We start from the raw sequence: 22088 nt of genomic DNA on the forward strand, positions 1-22088 counted from the left end.
CACAAAACACCACCAAACACACCAAAATAATACAAGACATACGTTAACCACCAACATTAGGCCAACATGAAGCCTGCAAAAACTCAAACACTACACAACCCACCAAAAATAATACAAGACCTACGTTAACCACCAACATTAGGCCAACATGCAGCCTGCAAAAACTCAAACACAACACAATACACAAAAATAATACAAGACCTACGTTGAACAAAACATTAGGACACATGAATCCTGTAAAATTCACAAAACACCACCCAACACACCAAAATAATACAAGATCTACGTTGAACAAAACATTAAGACAAACATGAAGCCTGCAAAATTCACAAAACATAACACAAAACACAAAAATAATACAAGATCTATGTTGAACAAAACATTAGGACAAACATGAAGCCTGCAAAATTCACAAAACACAACACAAAAGACAAAAATAATACAAGACCTACTTTAACCACAAACATTAGGAAAAAACATGAAGCCTGCAAAATTCACAAAACACAACACAAAACACAAAAATAATACAAGACCTACTTTAACCACAAACATTAGGAAAAACATGAAGCCTGCAGAATTCACAAAACACCATCCCCACACACCAAAATAATACAAGCCCTACGTTAACCACCAACATTAGGACAGCATGAAGCCTGCAAAATTCTAGAAACACAACACAAAATACCAAAAATAATACAAGACCTACGCTGACCAAAACATTAGGACAACATGAAACCTACAAAATTCTAAAAACACAACACAAAACCCTAAAATAATACAAGACCTACGTTAACCACAAACATTAGGACAAACATGAAGCCTGTAAAATTCACAAAACACCACCCAACACACCAAAATAATACAAGACCTACGTTAACCACAAACATTAGGACAAACATGAAGCCTGTAAAATTCACAAAACACAACACAAAACACAAAAATAATACAAGACCTACGTTGAACAAAACATTAGGACACATGAATCCTGTAAAATTCACAAAACACCACCCAACACACCAAAATAATACAAGATCTACGTTGAACAAAACATTAGGACAAACATGAAGCCTGCAAAATTCACAAAACACAACACAAAACACAAAAATAATACAAGACATACGTTAACCACCAACATTAGGAAAACATGAAGCCTGCAAAATTCACAAAACACCACCAAACACACCAAAATAATACAAGACATACGTTAACCACCAACATTAGGCCAACATGAAGCCTGCAAAAACTCAAACACTACACAACCCACCAAAAATAATACAAGACCTACGTTAACCACCAACATTAGGCCAACATGCAGCCTGCAAAAACTCAAACACAACACAATACACAAAAATAATACAAGACCTACGTTGAACAAAACATTAGGACACATGAATCCTGTAAAATTCACAAAACACCACCCAACACACCAAAATAATACAAGATCTACGTTGAACAAAACATTAAGACAAACATGAAGCCTGCAAAATTCACAAAACATAACACAAAACACAAAAATAATACAAGATCTATGTTGAACAAAACATTAGGACAAACATGAAGCCTGCAAAATTCACAAAACACAACACAAAAGACAAAAATAATACAAGACCTACTTTAACCACAAACATTAGGAAAAAACATGAAGCCTGCAAAATTCACAAAACACAACACAAAACACAAAAATAATACAAGACCTACTTTAACCACAAACATTAGGAAAAACATGAAGCCTGCAGAATTCACAAAACACCATGCCCACACACCAAAATAATACAAGCCCTACGTTAACCACCAACATTAGGACAGCATGAAGCCTGCAAAATTCTAGAAACACAACACAAAATACCAAAAATAATACAAGACCTACGCTGACCAAAACATTAGGACAACATGAAACCTACAAAATTCTAAAAACACCACCCAACACACCAAAAATAATACAAGTCCCACATTGACCAAAACATTAGGACAACATGAAACCTACAAAATTCTAAAAACACAACACAAAACACCAAAAATAATACAAGACCTACGTTAACCACCAACATTAGGACAACATGAAACCTGCAAAATTCCCAAAACATCACCCAACACACTAAAAATAATACAAGTCCTACATTGACCACAAACATTAGGACAACATGAAACCTACAAAATTCTAGAAACACAACCCAAAACACCGAAAATAATACAAGACCTACGTTAACTACAAACATTAGGACGACATGAAACCTGCAAAATTCTAAAACACAACACAAAACCCCAAAGATAATACAAGTCCCACATTGACCAAAACATTAGGACACATGAAGCCTGCACAATTCACAAAACACAACACAAAACACAAAAATAATACAAGACCTACTTTAACCACAAACATTAGGAAAAAAATGAAGCCTGCATAATTCACAAAACACCACCCCACACACCAAAATAATACAAGACCTACGTTAACCACCAACATTAGGACAGCATGAAGCCTGCAAAATTCAGAAAACACAACACAAAACACAAAAATAATACAAGACCTACGTTGAACAAAACATTAGGACACATGAATCCTGTAAAATTCACAAAACACCACCCAACACACAAAAATAATACAAGATCTACGTTGAACAAAACATTAAGACAAACATGAAGCCTGCAAAATTCACAAAACACAACACAAAAGACAAAAATAATACAAGACCTACTTTAACCACAAACATTAGGAAAAACATGAAGCCTGCAAAATTCACAAAACACAACACAAAACACAAAAATAATACAAGACCTACTTTAACCACAAACATTAGGAAAAACATGAAGCCTGCAGAATTCACAAAACACCATCCCCACACACCAAAATAATACAAGCCCTACGTTAACCACCAACATTAGGACAGCATGAAGCCTGCAAAATTCTAGAAACACAACACAAAATACCAAAAATAATACAAGACATACGCTGACCAAAACATTAGGACAACATGAAACCTACAAAATTCTAAAAACACAACACAAAACCCCAAAATAATACAAGACCTACGTTAACCACCAACATTAGGACAGCATGAAGCCTGCAAAATTCACAAAACACAACACAAAAAACAAAAATAATACAAGACCTACGTTAACCACAAACATTAGGACAAACATGAAGCCTGTAAAATTCACAAAACACCACCCAACACACCAAAATAATACAAGACCTACGTTGAACAAAACATTAAGACAAACATGAAGCCTGCAAAATTCACAAAACACAACACAAAACACAAAAATAATAAAAGATCTACGTTGAACAAAACATTAGGACAAACATGAAGCCTGCAAAATTCACAAAACACAACACAAAACACAAAAATAATACAAGACCTACGTTAACCACCAGCATTAGGACACATGAAGCCTGCACTATTCACAAAACACAACACAAAACACAAAAATAATACAAGACCTACTTTAACCACAAACATTAGGAAAAACATGAAGCCTGCAGAATTCACAAAACACCACCCCACACACCAAAATAATACAAGGCCTACGTTAACCACCAACATTAGGACAGCATGAAGCCTGCAAAATTCACAAAACACAACACAAAACACAAAAATAATACAAGACCTACGTTGAACAAAACATTAAGACAACCATGAAACCTGCAAAATTCACAAAGCATAACACAAAACACAAAAATAATACAAGTCCTACGTTGAACAAAACATTAGGACAAACATGAAACCTGCAAAATTCTAGAAACACAACACAAAACACAAAAATAATACAAGACCTACGTTAACCACAAACATTAGGAAAAACATGAAGCCTGCAGAATTCACAAAACACCACCCCACACACCAAAATAATACAAGACCTACGTTAACCACCAACATTAGGACAGCATGAAGCCTGCAAAATTCACAAAACACAACACAAAACACAAAAATAATACAAGACCTACGTTGAACAAAACATTAGGACAAACATGAAACCTGCAAAATTCACAAAGCATAACACAAAACACAAAAATAATACAAGTCCTACGTTGAACAAAACATTAGGACAAACATGAAACCTGCAAAATTCACAAAGCATAACACAAAACACAAAAATAATACAAGTCCTACGTTGACCACAAACATTAGGACAAACATGAAACCTGCAAAATTCTAGAAACACAACACAAAACACCAAAATAATACAAGACCTACTTTAACCACAAACATTAGGAAAAAACATGAAGCCTGCAAAATTCACAAAACACAACACAAAACACAAAAATAATACAAGACCTACTTTAACCACAACCATTAGGAAAAACATGAAGCCTGCAGAATTCACAAAACACCATCCCCACACACCAAAATAATACAAGACCTACGTTAACCACCAACATTAGGACAGCATGAAGCCTGCAAAATTCTAGAAACACAACACAAAATACCAAAAATAATACAAGACCTACACTGACCAAAACATTAGGACAACATGAAACCTACAAAATTCTAAAAACACAACACAAAACCCAAAAATAATACAATACCTACGTTAACCACCAACATTAGGACCACACTTACCTTCTCCAGTCACAAAACAAAACATGAACCATTAAAATCACATCAGGACATAGTTGGTACTGCAGTGTAATTTATATATATATATAGAAATTGACTACTAGGCGGGGTATCCATGACTTACCCAATAAATAAACAAAAGTCAGTCTAGTGTGTACCCTCCGAACCATCCATCCAGACAGCCATATGAAAAATGTTCTCCCACTGTATAAATAGGGAAAGCCTTACGATATGTATATGTATATCGTGTAATCTGTAATGTATTGTATACTTTCGATTGTATACTTTTATGAATCTGTGCTCCAAACCATGTGATCATGGTTGTGAGTTAAATAAATGATGATGATGACACATAACAAAAGCCATGTGTTTCCCCTGTCACCTGTCAGCTGTCAGCTGGCAATTGTCACCTGTCAACTGTCAACTGTCACCTGTCAGCTGTCAGCTGGCAATTGTCACCTGTCAACTGTCAACTATCACCTGTCACCTGTCACCTGGCACTTGAAAGGAGTGGAGAGAGCCCCCACCCTTGTTTACACAACACCCCTGTTTTTTAAAATCTAATTAACACATTCTGATGTCCACCTGGCACTTGAAACGGATTCTCAATAGCCACCTGGCACTTGAAAGGAGTGGAGAGAGCCCCCACCCTTGTTTACACAACACCCGTGTTTTTTAAAATCTAATTAACACATTCTGATCTCCACCTGGCACTTGAAACGGATTCTCAATAGCCACCTGGCACTTGAAAGGAGTGGAGAGAGCCCCCACCCCTGTTTACACAACACCCTTTGAAAACTGCCAGATGTCAGTTCAAAGGAATGGAGAGCCCTATTGTTTCCTTTTCACACCTGTATGCGGAATCTCTGCACCTGGCCCCGGTTGCCGGCAAGGCAGGGACATGTCACAGGGAGATGCATGGAGGAAGGGAGGGAACACACACACGCACACACACACACACACACACACACACTGTACACACACTGTCATGAAAAAAAAAAAAAACTATTATCAGCTTTCATTATTTAATAACACTATGGTAATTATATTTATGATATATATATATAATATGATTTATGATTTATGGAATGTATGGAATTCAAGGAATGTAAATAATGTAATGCATAAATTAATTACTCATTTGCATAATTTATGCATTAATTGACTCACTAGCGCCACCAGTGGTGGTGGCCGAAATGTGTAATGAACACCAACCATAATATACTACTGGAATGCAACAAAACAAAACATTTCCATGTATTCAAGGTTTCATGGGGTGTGTAATTGACAGAAAATAAGTAATGTGGGGTGAACTACTCCTTTAAGGAAATCCGGCCAATATCGTTGCTGTTGGGAGGAAACCACCTGAATCCATTTTTTAGGTTTTTTATTTTTTATTTCTTTTCATAAATCATTGCTATTGAACACCCTTTACATCTGTGTGTTGGTTAAAAGATATTCAACCAATGAAAAGTATTAAAAAGCGCTTTGGACAAAACCTCTTAACTCCATTGGACCCTCTGTCTGCTAAAGCAGCTAACTCACCACCTCTCCCCCTCTCATGCACGTACTTGACAATATATATTTTTTTTAGGTTTTATTAATTTCCTGAAAAATGAACATTTTGGAGTTAGGTGGTTTCTTTCCGACATGGTAGTTATTGCGAGCGTTAGTCGCATTTACTATGAAAACCTGCATCTCCTGTCTGTAAGTTAGTCACCCACGGGCCACGCCTCCATATGGTCACGACTCATGACATCACGTCTCCATTATATGGTCACGTCTCGTGACATCACATGACATCATGAATACCCTTAGATCTCCATACATGGTTGTCGGTCCATCACGCCTCGTGACACGCTCCATATGTCAATCTGACATAATCAAACCCTCTACGGGATAGCCGTACATGGAGAAGACTGGATCATCACATAGATCTGCATATATGGAGCCAGCCAGCAACTCTACATCTGACCTCAAAGCTGACCTGTTCTGACATTCCATTATGTTGATCTGACCTCATCAAACCCTGTATACTCAAGACATGCTCCATACATACACGCCAGTACATAATTCATTCCATATGTTGATCTGACCCCCCCATGCCAAAGCGCCAGCGCTCGACCAGCCGTCACCCAGGCGGATGCGTGCTTTTCGCCCTCAGGGCGTGGTATTATTATGCCAATATGATACATAAATGGCACAAGATTATTAAGGATTTTAACCCATTCTGACCTGAGATCAGATTCTATAAATGTCTTCTACATCCTGACAGTTTTCTGATAAAGCTATGTTTCTATGTCAGTCGTTCTTTGAATTTTCAAAAATAGCAGACCTACAAGCTCGTATCGCGCCACTCGGTGGCGCGATATGAGCTTGTAGATCTGCTATTTTTCAATAGCTAAATCATAACATGATGCACCAAAATGGGTGCCCGTTCAGAATGGGTTAAGGAAACATGGCTAATGATAATAATCAAACACTGTCCCCCAACATTTGCTGAATGTGATTTCAGAATCGGCTTAGAAACAATATTATAAATATAATTATCTCTGTCATTGCATCATCACAACCGTGAATGTCCATCCAGCTCTGTTTACTTCCCGTCTACAGAATCAGCATGGCAACAACACAAGTGTATTATTAAATTGCTTTACTTTCTCTTGAAAACGACCCGAAACTTGATATGATCAATTAGATCCAGCTGACATTAATATGTTGGCTCTACATCACAACATTCAACTGTTCTTCTTGTCTGTTGCATGTATGGTAATAATATGAGGGAGGAGGGGCTGATCTCTTGAAACAACAGTGACAATCGTCTTGAGTGTTTAAATGGGGGCTGACGTTATTCTCCTATTACATCACTCTCTGTTTGCTTCCTGTTTGCTTCCTGTCGGTGGGATCATCATGGTAACAACATGACCGTGGTGACACGGCTAGCTGTTCAGTCCATTGTTAACGTCAGCTAGCTGAGGCTGCTGCGTGCCATATGCTCGGCTTTGAAACAAACCTGTGTAATTTACACTTGGCTCACATGTGAGATATGTTGTAACGACTCATCGATGTCGCCGTCTTGCATAACGCCAAATGACATCCTCACCATTATGCGTACCCCCAAAGTCTTGTATCCAGTCAGCGGCTGGCCGCATCCACCTCTTGCTCCACACACATCCCTAGTTATTTATTTGAGTCGTGGATGAATTGTGGGAGACACGGCTCTGTGTAATTGACTCGATTAATGCCAGCCATTATCATCCTGTCTCCATGCCGGGCTGTCTCCTCTGGTGGGAGGCAGGCGCCCATGCCGCCCCGACCCTGTCAGCCCGGCCACGTAATGGAAGGTGCTGCCCATGATTACGGTGTCGCAAGTCATAAAGGTCTCGCTTGGCCTGCTCATGGTGCCCCTGCTGGTGGTGGTAATGGTGGTGGAGGAAGTCTGAATAGAAGGCTATAGGGATAGCTAAATGGAACAGTTTCAGGTTCAAGCTGACGTTCTGAATGTTATTCAGCTGGCTGATTGTTTTGGTGGTAAATGTGTTGTAGGCTATTAGAGACGATTTGAAAGTATGTTTATACTCGGCGTAACCAATCCAGCAGCCCAGAGTGAGCTTCTAGTTGCCAATAGCAACAGGCTCTGTTTTCTAGGTTTTTTTGCATGAACTTACCTTTCTTGCTCTGACATTTAAACGTGTATGTTTTCACAAGGTACCCTACATTTAATAAGTGATTGATCAGTACATCATCACTGCGTGTTGCTAAATATCATTTTGTTCTGACAGTGGAGATAGTGAGTGTACACACGACTGGAGAATTAGTTTAAGCTGTATAATGGGTATGATTTGTATAGCTGTAGTATTCGAAGCCCCATAGAAGCAGTCCAAAATAAGTAAACCCAAGCAGTAATCTATGACTTGATGTCCATGGAATGACCTCCCTAATTTGCAGTGACTTGTCTTTTCCACTTTGTAGCCAAACCTCACTCCAGGTATTAGCGGCACTAGTTTCGCGTCCAGCCTTCTTGGGTCTGTTATTTTAAGCGGTTGAGTCTGCGAGTTTGGCCCTTTTCTTCCCCGTAGCCAATGTTGGCCTGAGCTATGAGAGCAGCCCATTACAGCATGGAGGGACGGGGACGGGGGCGGGGGGGGGTGTCTGGGCAGGCAGGACACACAGGTGGTGAAGTGTTTGTTTATGGTTATGACTGTGAACCCAGAGCTGCTGATTAGGACTGCAGACTTGTACAGGCTGGCCTCAGTTTGCAGCAGCAAGTGGAAATGGACTGACGTGGGGTCTGCCGTTTAGTTTGTTTAGGGGGCTTTGAAACGCTGCAGAGCTGGTCACTGTGAACACACACAATGTTTGTTCGTGTAATAATGCCTGAAAACTCGGATTCACGCCAATATATAGTTTTTTATTTTAATCATTTATAGGTTTCTATTTTCCATATATATATATATATTATATACAAAGAGAGAGAGACTCTCCCAAAGACCCTTGTTGTACATTAGTGTAAGTGCTGTACAAATAGTTTATTTAATTTATTATTACTGTAAGTCAGATTCCTCCACAGCAAATATAAGGGCACTCTTATCATCTTACATGAAAACAAACAGAGACAAAACAAACATTAAATTCTCTTTATTGTCAATGGTGTTTTTAAAAACAAACATTAAGCCTGTATATATAGGAGTGCCCCTCAAAAACAAAAAAATATATAAAATCGTATCCTTATCGTGAGCCCAATATTAATATAATTAATAGTAATATTTCACCTGTACAACTTGTTCTTGGATATAATAACATCAGATTAAGGTAAGAAAACTGTTGGTCCGGAATGATCCTTTAATGAAAGGACAACCGCGCAGTCGAGCATTGGAAAACACACATCACACGCACACTTATTCAGCCTTATGCAGTCATGTGGTTTGACTTTGAGGGGAATCGCATGCACACACTGAAACATTCTGGTTGGAGATTCACGTGCACACACTCGGAAAGATAACATCCTTTCTTCCGGTTTTAAAACATTTCTAAAACATTGGACTGCCTGAAGAGCACCTCTCCCGTAGCCCCATTTCTATTCACTGGTTTCTCAGGTCACCCTGCTGGAAGGTCAAGGCCTTCTCTAATGCCCCACAAAGAGACATAGATTGATAATTAGAACCCAATAGCCTGCAGAATAGCCCCGCTAATGTGATTTATACCTATAGATTTTCTGTCAGATATGAAAAGTCATTGCTGAAATGGTTGAGGAGGGCCCATTATAAAGCACTCACTGGTTTTTACTGGTAACTTTGGGACAGCAGGCCGGGGTCTCTGAAGTGACGGCTACTGTATGGTCATTTTCCCCAGCAGGTTGGCTTAAGGTTAATTTGATAAGGCCAGTATTATACTACCGACGCGACATTAAGAATTGAATTGTGAGTTTTCATTATTGATATTGTAACCTTTTATTTTGACAGGCTGCGCTTAAAACATGCAGTAGAAAACATAAATGGGCCATAACCAGCGTGATTATCTGCATAGCTCGCTGTACCATGCAAAAATTAATGGCTATAGCACATCGAGTTAGTTACACTGGCCTGCTTTAAAAAATAAAACAAAAAAATAATTTCAAAATCCTCATTGTGGAAATAAAAGCAACATTTGAGGTTTTATGGTTATTTTCTAATGTGTTTTCTTTCTTTTTTTTACCATCTCCAAGTTCAAAGGCCCTTTCTGATAACAAATTCCGACAGAGAAAAATGTCCTTCCTGTGCATTGTGGGTGCGGGTGTGATTTGGCTTGCTGGAGGGCATTAGTAAATACGTTGTCCAGTGTTATTAATCACTGTGACAACAGGACGAAAATGTCCCTCTGCTTTTCATTTGCTTCTACTCTGGATAGAATTTCTCCACATAGAATCCAGTTGCGTGTGTGTGTGCGTGCGTGTGTTGGTGGGGGGCTGTGAGTTTGTGTATGTGCTTTGCGTGCGCATGTGTGAGTGTATATTGATTTGACCTTAAGTTTGCTCTAAGCCTATTATGCAATGTTTATTGAACAATTACAACCTATATGGTTAGACTTGTTCCCATGTATAACATGTATAACGTATATAAAGCTACAGTATTTTAAGTACCGGTATACAATTGTGTTAAAATCTCTCTACATAGTGTTTTAAAAAGACAGCAATTACAATGTAAATCCAAAGTGTTAAAATTGTTACAATATCGCATATTTTCCGCATTATACTTTCCGCATATACTTTCCGCTTAGTTACTAGACGTGTTTACTCTATTAATAAATTAAGCTTAATGTCATCTATTCAGGGTTCAACCTCTCTGTACAGTTTTAACAAACACACCTTTGGCAATGCTGGTATGTGTGACAATACCAGTTGATCTCAAAGTGGGAGAGGTGGTCCCAGGGGGTCCCCAGCTAAATTAGTGAGTCACTTTAACCCTATAATATACCGTACTATCGGCTATTTGCTGGCTATTTTCATAAAATTGTGAAAAGATAATTCCAGGTGGGGAGGGGGGTTACGTACAAATGTTGCCAAATACGTAAACAAAATGGTGGTCCTAGAAGTGACACAGTTGGAGCCACTGTATTCTAACCGTGTGTTTGTGCTCCCCCTATCCAGTCCCACTGTGCCCAGTATGCAGCGGAGAAACGGGACGAGGAGAAGATGTGCGACCACCTGATCCGAGCCGCCAAGTACAGAGATCATGTGACTGCCACGCAGCTCGTCCAGAAGATCATCAACATCCTCACCGATAAACACGGAGCCTGGGGGAACTCCTCTGCCAGGTATGAAACACACACACACACACACACACACACACACACACACACACACACACACACACAGTGACTGAAGTCACAGAAAGCACTGTAGTGTGCATTGTACTGACCTGTAGCTTCAGTATGATATTGAGTCATAACATGATACTATGAATGGTCTGACAAGGACTTTTTGTTCAAGCAGGATGGTATAGTGCATTGTATATTGTGTATGTGTGTTGAAACGGGATTCTGGTTTTATAGTAAAGTCCACACACACACACACACACACACACACACACACACACACACACACACACACACACACACACACACACAATGCTTTAGTTTATAATATGATATTTGAGTCTAATGTTCCAATTTACCTAGGTAAATTGGGAACCTTTACCCCTCCGGTCAGGCTGTTTTTTTACCAGTCATGTTACAATTAAGTGAAATATTATATAGAGCTGCCTTTAATCACAGAGAGGATGCACCTGTTTTCTAAAATGGCCTCAGCAATAGTTTTAATCTCATAATACCACAGCCTTGCTCCTTCCCTCCCTCCTGACATAACGCAACACAACCAATGCTCCAGACTTTGATTGAATTAGCTCTCACACCGATGGAAATGTCAGCCGTGGGATGTGTGATCCATCGGCTCCGGCCAGAGATGAAAGCCATTTAAACAGCTCTGCGGCCATTAAGCGCGGAGGAAACCCTATCCCCCGTGTTTGTTTCATCAAACAGGCGGCGCAGTCCGATGGAGCTGCTCCCTAATGATGTGTGTTTGTGCAGGTACTGTGTAATGGCGAGCAGGCGAGCCGGGGCGCACTCGCCTCTGTGCTTGTTAGGCTCAGCCCAACTCTCCAGAGGCTCGTCTGGGGGGCTGTGGGCGGGGGGGCGGGGTCGATGGGGAGTGGGGGAGGGAGGGAGGGGGGAGTCGATCTCTCTGGCTCTCTCCCTTTTTTTTCGTTTTCTTCCTTCCTCTTGTTCTTAGATTCCCTGACTCTTGCTTTGTTTTTCATCTCTCACCGTCCTCTTGTCTCTCTCTCTCTCTCTCTTTCTTTCCATCTTGCTTTTCTATTAGTCCGCCATGTGTTACTCAGACGAGGCCCTGCTGTTTGCTATGGAGATTGTGCTCTGCTGCACCACCACCCCCCCCCCCCCACCCCCCCCCCCCCCCCACACACACACACACACCCCCCACATTACTGACCCCCTGTTCTTTTTTTTTTATGCTGTCTCAGTATTGATGGAGGTTCTAATGGCTGTTGATGTGTGCGCAGAGCGGCTGGCACAGGTCCTGGGAGCGCTGAGCTCTTTTAATAAATCACCATCAGTCCCGTGCCATTACATCGATATTTTTGGTCAATTACCGCGAAGGTCAGGTGCCGTTTGCTGCCATTGTTGCACTGCAGGCGCCCATAGTATGGCACGGGGTGCAGACAGAACGCAGCATTAAACATCTACTGTAGTGTCTGGAACAAAAATACAACAATATTGTGTGATTTATAGTGAAGACTCATATGGACTGTGCATTTACACGCACGCACGCACACACACGCATGCACGCGCACACACACACACACACGCACGCGCTTAAATCAGAAGGGTAACGATACAAGTGTACTGTATTGCGTGTGTAATTGCACAAACAGAAATACATTAATACACACATTATGTTTGCATGCTCGCACGCGCGCACCTTTCCCTCTCAGCTGTGAAAATGTAATCCAGGAGCTCAAAGACAACATGCAGCCATGATTACGACCTTTTGTTCCCGAGTTGTAGAATGGGAGGCGGGTCTGCTCAACCACCATAAAGGCGTATTCCCCAAAGTTTCCGTTCAATAAAAGCCCCGAAAATGAAAATATTATTTTCTCGCCGGCTGATGGGAATGGTTGTTTCCTCACGGCAGGCATCTAATATCTTGTGACACTGCGTGACCCGCCTGAATGCAATTTGTGTCTTAATATCCAGCTTACAGCAGCCCTGGCCCCACTACGACAGAGGTGTTTGCTCAGTCTCTCTTCCATTTCCTCTCTCTCTCTCTCTCTCTCTCTCTCTCTCTCTCTCTCACTCTCACTCTCACACATTCATGTATATATATATACTCTGTCTTTCTTTCTGTATTGGAATGGAAAAACGTGTCAGACAGACAGGCAGAGAGACAGGACTTGTCTCTCTACCCGTCTTCATCCACAGAACTGGGTCTCAGTCCCTTGGAGACTCAGGTGTACAACGTGCCAGCCAGCCGTCTGCGTCTGGAAGAAGAAACGCCCGAGCCACATTAAATGAATAGCCAGCAAAGATGCCCACAAATAGAACAACAACTGGCACATGTCATTCTTTTTCCCTCCCTCCCATGTCTGCCCCCCCATCTCCAAGAAACCCCCCTCCATTTCTGTTCTGCTCTGTGAGTGTGGGTCCACTGAGTATCCAACTGCTGCTTATTTGGGTCAGGAGACAAATCATCTTTCATGTACCTGACACCCAGGAAGAGTAGATGGACCGAGAGAGAGGAGGAGAGATGGGGGGCAGATGATGGAGAATGCCAACTCTCACTCTCCCGGGACACTGTTCTCCTTTCTCGCCATATATCCTTCTTTATTTCTTTCTTTCATTCTTGCTTTCTTGCTTTCTCTTTTCTTTCTCTCTCTTTCGCTCCCTCTCTCCCTTTTCTGTTACTCTCCATCATACCATACCGTTATCCATCAATTGCATTCTAATAGGCTGACTAATGTACCATGGCAATTCACTCTGGATCCGGGGGGCGGGGGGGGGGGGGGGGGGGGGTGTTGTCTGCAACCGAGGGTAGAAGAAGGGGGGTATGGGGTTTGGGAGGTTGTTGTCTGCAACCGAGGGCAGAAGGTGTGATCTAGAAACGGTGTCTATTTGAGACGCGTGGAGCATGCGTTATACTGGGTTGCTTGCTAAAAGTATACCTGATCTACAAGCTCACACTGTGAGATACAGCACTTGCTTGGCTTGCGCCTTGCTCGGGCACACCTCATGGGACTCAAACCAGCTTCAGTCAGCCCGCCTGCCTTGTTTTGAACGTGATTGGATGACTCTGAATATGAGGACACTTGGCCTCCCCATGCCCTCCGAGGAAAAACCCCTCGACTCAGTGAAATAAAACTCATTTATATCACATTATTTGCGTTGGTTATTTTGTTCTGGTGTATTTAACTTTTTGGTCTGTTTTCTTTTTCTTCTGATATTTATCCTGTCGTCATCGAGATTTTAGCGTGATCTGATTTTCTTTAGTAGGCGTTGCTTTTCTTTTTTTCTTTTCCATTTGTTTTATTTTCTTTCACGCCACACAAGCACACTCTAAACCTCTTCTGTTAAGCACCTCCTACTGCCTCGTGCCACTCCTACCACCTTCCCAGCACCCTGTCTTCAGCACATTGTGCGCCTCTCACCTCCTCCTTCGATCCTCCTATTTACTCACACACCTCCTGGTCTCACCTCCTCCCTCCCTCCCTCCCTCCTCTCTGCTATAAGCAGCTCATTTTCCACTGCAGCCTCCGCTGTGTTCTAATGGACGCCCCGAGGCTGGAGGCTCCCTCAGCCGAGGGGACATCCATCTTTGTGTGTGTCACGGTCCCGAGCCCCGGCAAAAAATCTTTGTGATGCGCACTCCAATTTTTCTTCAGTAAATCAAATCTTCCCCCCGTGCCTTCAGAAAGATGAATGCTCCGGAGGTTGCAGTGTTATAGAGAAAATCAATGCTGGCAAAATTGAAACGGTATGCCCCCACATTGATCGGCCAGAGCCCGATCGAAGCACAACAGCTTTGTAACTGTTTCGGCCGGACAGTCAGCTGACCTGTAATGGACAAAATATCGATATTAAGCGTTACTATTTTATCTTGTAGTATGTCTTTTTTTTTGCACTGCTGCTGAGGAAAAAGGGGGATCCTGAATTGGAGGTGGAGATTCATATTAAGCTGGAAAAGGGATTTCCCCATTTCTTGTGTAATGTCCTACACAGTACACACTGCCCACATTATATTGGACAACGTAAAATGTCCATTTATCATAGCAATGTCGCTCATCTCACTGTGTCTAAAAGAAATCCACAATCAGAATGTACCACCAAGAATTCAGTGCGTCTAGTACCTCTTATTTGTCCTATTTTATGTTTTAAGGGGAATGTTTTCTACGCCCCTTGATTTTTTTTCTACCTGCACATATTGCCAATTTCTGCCTTCCATGTTTCTTTGGAACAGCAATTTATCTGCTTTATGTGAAAAAGTGTGAATTCCCTATTATGTTTTGTTACTGGTTAAAATTGCTTAAAGGGCCACTTCAACCTTTTTGCAGCCAGATCTTATTTGAATGATGTGTGGAAGACAAGAAACACTTTCCTGGGGTTTTTATGTGGGTAATATCTGTTTTTAGATATTTCAGTATTTCAAAGTGTCCATGGGCTCCATGATTCCTTGTCTCCCAAACATCATTAATTAAAATAAGATCTGGTTGCAAAAGGGATGAAGTGGCCCTTTAAAGCTTTCTAATGCTATATTCCCTGTTTGTTTGCAGGACCACTGCTCATGACGCTTCAGCTATAGCATGCCTCATTAGTTTTGGCTATAAATATTAGACCATGTCGGCATTGTCGGCACATAATCTGTTCAATGGATTAATTAACTGATCTTAATGACATGGCATAGAGGTGTGCTAGCAACAGTAGAATAATGATTTTAAGTGCATTTTAAATATTTGTTTTAATTTAACTTCATTCAACCAATGTAGTTTGACACTCGCATAGTTAAGCACCTTCACACCTGAAATCTTGTAGATCTGCTATTTTTGGTGAAGAGAGGGGAAAAAAGCTGGTGCCTAGTACAGAACCCTGGGGGACTCCGGTCAAGCAAATATCGGGTTTAAAGGGTTTAGTACCTTGCTCAAAGGCACCTTGATGACAGTTGTTAGTGGAGAGACATTCACCCACATTCTCTCAGCTGGTGTTGGGCCATATACTGTACCATACATACGTAGCTGTAACACCAAAACCATTGCGTGCATTCAACCCTCACTTAAATCACAATTATGATCCCTAATACTGTGCCTAATACCTAATGCATGGGCTAAAGCCAAGGTCTGCAACGTGTCTGTGGGTTTCTTTATGTACATTCTGTGGACAACGTTGTACATTACAGCTGTGCTGGTACCGTGCAAGCAGGGCTAAGAGAGAGGAAACTGGAACTCTGCTGTGTCAATGGAGATCCTAAACATAAGACACAAGAACATGACTGTTTAGAATACCTGTGCCTGTCGGAAACTCGCGGCACGAGAGAGACAGGACGTCTGAGAGACAAAGGTACAGAGATGGAGAGAGAGAGAATTTACAATTTAGGCATTTAGCAGACACTCTTAATACAGAGCGATTTACAGTGAGCAAGAGCAAAAACATTCATATACATAAAAATAGTCATCATGAATCATATGTAAGCTAAGAACCGTAGAATATCTATATAATGAAACTATGTGTATATACTCTAGAGTGCTATGTCTACATAAAATGCTATCTACGTTACATAAGTTGAGGCTTTGCATAAGCCTGTAAAGTCATTGAGAATAGGGCAAAGGGCTAAGATGGAGTCTGAAGAGGTGAGTTTTCGGACTACAGCGGAAGATTGGGAATTTGTCTGCAGTTCTGAGTGCATTCCATAGTTTTGGAGCCAGAAGGAAGAAGAGTTTGGGACGTGTGGAGCATTGTCTCTGCGATTTTAGTGAAGGTACTTCCAGCTTTCCTGCGTTGGCTGATATGAGCGCACAGGAGGGTTTGTAGGGTTCGATCAGACTTGCAAGATATGGGGGTGCCATACCTTTGGTTGCTTTGAATGCCAGCATCAGAGTTTTGTACTAGTCTGTGCAGGCAGCGACCGGGAGCCAATGGTCGGAGCGGAGAAGGGGGGGCAGAACACATCCATCAAAGCTGTGTTCAGACACAAGAAAGGTCGGCGAGCGCTGGTGCTTTGGCTCAACATATGGAATGAATTCTGTACTGGCCATATATGGAGTGTGTTTTGAATGTACAGGGTTTGATGAGGGCCTAGATAGGGCTGGGCCTTAATTCTTGGGCACGGCTGCACTAACTTTGGGGCAGGCCCGTCTAGAGTTTAAATGGACAGGTATCAGTCAAAAGGGAGACATCGAAGAGGAATGATGGATGGGGAAGGAACAACATATGGAATGTCAGAACAGGTCAGCTCCTTATATAATATGGAGATCTAAGGGTTTTCAGATTTGAGGTCAGATGTATGGTTGCTTGCCAATATTGATGACATCAGGGATCTCCACATATGGGCTAAATATTGATGACATCAGAGATCTCCATACATCAGGGATTTCCATCCCTGATGATGTCACGTGATGTCACGAGGCATGACCATACATGACCATATATGGTCATGCCTGGGGTGACTAACCAAACAACTGACTGATGGGGAAATGCACAATTTCATAGTAAATGCAACCTGTGGTCGCATTTATATGGAATGTCAGAACATATGGCATTTGGAATGTCAGAACAGTTCAGCTCCATATATGGAGATCTTGAGGTTTGAGGTCAGATGTAGAGTTTCTGGCCAATATAGATGACATCAGGGATCTCCATATATTGACATGCCCATATATGGGTTTAATATTGATGACATCAGGGATCTCTATCCCTGATGTCACGTGGCAATATGGTCATGCCTGCTGTGACCAACCAACTGACGGGAATTGCACGTTTTCATAGTAAATGCGAGCTGCAGTCGCAATGAAGGGAAGATTTTCCACCCACATTCGCTCCTTTTATGCTGTTCTACAAAGCCATAGTGCAGTGACTGGTTGGTGTGTTTTTAAAGGTCAACTGTCACGACTATAGGGTTTATTTTTCACATCACCAGAAATGCCACTAAACGACCCCATCCTCCTCCGAACCAACGATACTTTTGGCAATGCAAGAGAGATGATTTGAAGACACATTTATACCTCTGAATGTAGCTAAACGGCACACGTGTATTTCTGCACGAACGTGGAATGCACTTTTCTGTGTTGCACTGCATGCTCTGCTGTTACTGAAGCTCACAGATGAGTAATTGTGCATAGCTGTGTGTACAAGGTTTCAGAGCGCATCTCAAGTGCTTGTTTGTGGGATGTAAAACTGTGCAGGCTTATCTGACCATCAGATCGCCCTTTTGTTGCATTTGGGATAAACACTGGTCTCAGATCCCCATGCAGCACTTCCTAACTATGTTTTGTACTAACTAGTGTGGATATTACTTTGGAAATGTGTTTATTTCCACACACTAATGAGATTCATAGATCTGATTAGTCCGATCATAAAAGTGGATTGTGATTAGCGATGAGAAATTGGAGTGGTTTGTTTCTGCAAAGCTTATATAATTATAGAGATTCACATTATGGGACATTCCGTTTGTCACAGGAGAGTTTGGACTTGATAGTTTGTTGGCATTTAATTCTAATGGAGATAAGCTTTTAGATTAGCTTGTGTTTATACAAACAAAACACAAAATAGCAGTAGGTGCTGCTTGCACGCCTACATATTTCCCTTGGTGCTGTGAGTGAAAAAAAAGTGTCTGGCGTGCTCAGGTCGAGGTGAATCTTGAGCAATCTTTAAAAACGTCCCCAGCCCCCTGGGTTATTTTGTCATATGCTGTATACTTATAGTGTGTGTGTGTGTGTGTGTGTGCTTATAAATACTTGTGTCCCTGAGCGCAAACAGTAACTCTGAGCTGCAGCAGCTGTGGTATGAGACCCACGGCTTCCGTCTCTTGCAAGGGGAACAGAGGACCCCGTCCTTCAGACCAGATCTTAATCGGACTACTTCAAAACCAATTAAGCCAGAGGGGCTTGAGCTGCGGTCATTCATCTGCCTGAATACAGTCGTAAACATCGTAGCATAAACAGGCGCTCCAGAGAAAGACAAGTCATCGATTATGCTCGTCTTCCAAAGCGAGGTTCTCGCTAATCGCACAGAGGGATCTCACAGAGCTCCGACCCAGAAGGTCCTCAAAACAGTTTGAAGACAAAAAAAAAGGAAAATATGAAAACGTCCTGACTCATTAATCACACATGGACGACATGCGTCAGGGACAGAAAAGTTGTGAGACGCCGAGAGAAGAAGAAAAAGGATGTTGGTCTAAATCTCTGGGGAGCGTGCGGCGGCTTGACGGACGAGCATTCCACGCGTTATATAAAATGATGTGTGTCTGCGAGGGGGGGGATGCCCTACCGTGCAGGGGCCCAGCTCATGGATATGAATTAGAATATGGCCTTAATGATAACATTTACCTCTACTGTATATACAGTACAGTGGCCGGGGTTGTAAGGAATAGTAACAACGTGTCACGGTAGAACATATTAACGGCTGATGGTGTCCATATGTTAGCATAGCATGCCTAACGGTTAACACTGTAGACTGCACTTTCCTTAGCCCTAAGGGGAAAGGACAGAGACATTTAAAGAGGTTTTTGTTCGGGTGGATTCTGTGATATGCATCACAATCTCCAGATTATATTCCATTGTTTATCTTCTATTCCGTCTGATATATCCCATTCTATTCTGTTCATTTATATCCTTCTCTGTTCTACGTTCTTTGGTTTTTGTATTATTGTTGTCTCTTATTGACTCATCTGGTCTGCGCCATTGTCTTCTGTTGTATTTAGCATGTGCTAGTGTACATCCATGTAGAGTCTCTACAGTGATAAGTGACTATAATTTGTCTCCTAACAGGGAGATGAGTGGTGACAAAGAGTGTGGAGTGAAACCTACTTATCTGCCCCTCTTGGAACCTCTTTCTTTGTCTTTGCACACAGTTCCTATTACCATCTTGTTCTATCCTCTCCTCTCCTTTGCTCTCCTCATCTCTCCTCTCCTCTCCTGCTCATCCATGTAATGGAATCCTTCTTATATTGTGTGAGAGGAGGCCTCCATCCCCGCTCCACAAAGACCAATTACCCCATCCTGCCTCACTGCTCCCAGCTCCCTGCTCCCCGCTCCACTGTGTAGCAACTCTCAGATTTATGAGTTTCATATACCCTTAAGAAAGTATATGGCCTTGGCGGTGCAAGGTCACGATAAAAAGGTGCTGATCAATATCTGAATGAAAAGCCATTTGGGAAGTTTAAGGGCTTCTCTCTCTCCCCCCTCTCTCTCTGTCTCTGGATGTAATATCTGCAGGTATCGATTGTGAGGGGCCAGTAGTTAGTCAAAGGCTATCTCCTTTGACTAACCCCTTTTGCGGTGTGTCAGCCCCCACCGCTGCTACCGCCACCTCCACCTCTTCCCCGTGATAGATTGGTATGCTTCCAGCCACTGTAATTACACCGTGGGACCAGCCGGTCATTTATTTTGCCACTTTCACCATTTGCCAAAAAGATCGCCTTTATCTGTGGAATACAGCACTTTTCTTGTGCAGTGAAAGCAGAAAAAACGGCGCACATAAAATATGGGTGTCTCCCTTGAAGGGGTGGGGGTGGAGGAGGAGGAGGAGAGAGGATCATCCTTTACTTGGTGGACCTTCAGCTTTTATACTGGCGGTAGTAGATCCTCTTGGTACCTCCTCCTCTCTCAGGTGGAAGTTCAGTTTCACTCTTAAAGACGAGGGGTTTTTGGTGCTGAATAGCCTGGGCAGCATTCCTTTTCGGGTTTATGATCGGGAGCGGATGATATCGCTACGTCATGTTGTAGTATTATTTTGTAGTCCTCAATCATCCGGAACTTCCTTTTCCCTCAAACCGATATTTCTCTCAATAAAAGAGAGCTTTTATTGTTATTCTTCCGGTTTGAGGGAAAAGGAAGTTCCGGATGATTCTTCCTGCCTGATGAATACAACACAATACTACAAAATGACATGGCGATATCAGCGCTACAGACTGGTTCACACAGCAATTTTGTAACACAGACCAGGCTTTCCTCCGAGGTGGAAAGCCTGGTGATGCGAGGTTAGGTGCTGAAACGTTATGATTTGTGAAAAATACTTTAAACACACACACACACACACACACACACACACACATACACATACACACACACACTGTATATACAATATATATCGGTCACGTACGCATCGTGCATACACACTGGAGGTGTACAAACCGAAACATGGAGCAAAGAATACACTTGAAATTCCTGGTCAAGTTGGGCTATAAGCGGAGAGACCATGACTTGTCTCTCCACAGAGCCCGTCATGGAGCCAATTGAAGACCTGCTGGTAGAAGTGGTGGTTGACTGACTGACCCTGAGAAAAGGAACTCATGATAGACCGCTCCCTTCTGGTCGAAGAATGCGATCAGCATGATCTTGATCTTTGATTTGGACATGCACGCCTTCTTGGGTCTGCTTGGGTCTGTTAAGTTGTGGTCTTCTACTGCAGGCTCTGACTCTTGGTTTCCGGGTCGTACTGGAAGGGTAAGGGTTAACCCTATATAGCCCTGACCCAACTCAACAAGGAATTCCAAATTGATTCTTTGCTCCATGTTTGTGCATCTCCAGTTGCGTGACGGGGGTAACGGCAGTGTAATTGCACGACAGCCTGGAACAGAAGCACAGAGTGAGAGAAGTGAACAGTGGCAACTAGTGGTAAGATGTTCTGCAACACAGTGATGCAAGCAGTTACTCAATTGGCATTGAGTCACGATTGTGGCCGCCACCAGTCCTGTTACTTTTCTGACACACACACACACACACACACACACACACACACACACACACACACACACACACACACACACACACA

The 22088-nt window shown here is 42.0% G+C and overlaps 1 protein-coding gene across 7 annotated transcripts in view; it reads left to right on the top strand.

Annotated features, from left to right (window-relative positions):
* The window catches only part of lrba (LPS-responsive vesicle trafficking, beach and anchor containing), a 318483-nt gene that overhangs the window by 156618 nt on the left and 139777 nt on the right, over nt 1–22088 (top strand). For all 7 annotated transcript variants that reach the window (XM_083764652.1, XM_083764653.1, XM_083764654.1 and 4 more), the window contains one exon: nt 11185–11351. In XM_083764652.1, the coding sequence (XP_083620778.1) occupies nt 11185–11351 (167 nt within the window). The remainder of the gene's footprint in view (nt 1–11184; nt 11352–22088) is intronic.

Source organism: Protomyctophum parallelum (assembly GCF_964188405.1).
Source record: "Protomyctophum parallelum genome assembly, chromosome: 5".
Lineage (NCBI taxonomy): Eukaryota > Metazoa > Chordata > Actinopteri > Myctophiformes > Myctophidae > Protomyctophum > Protomyctophum parallelum.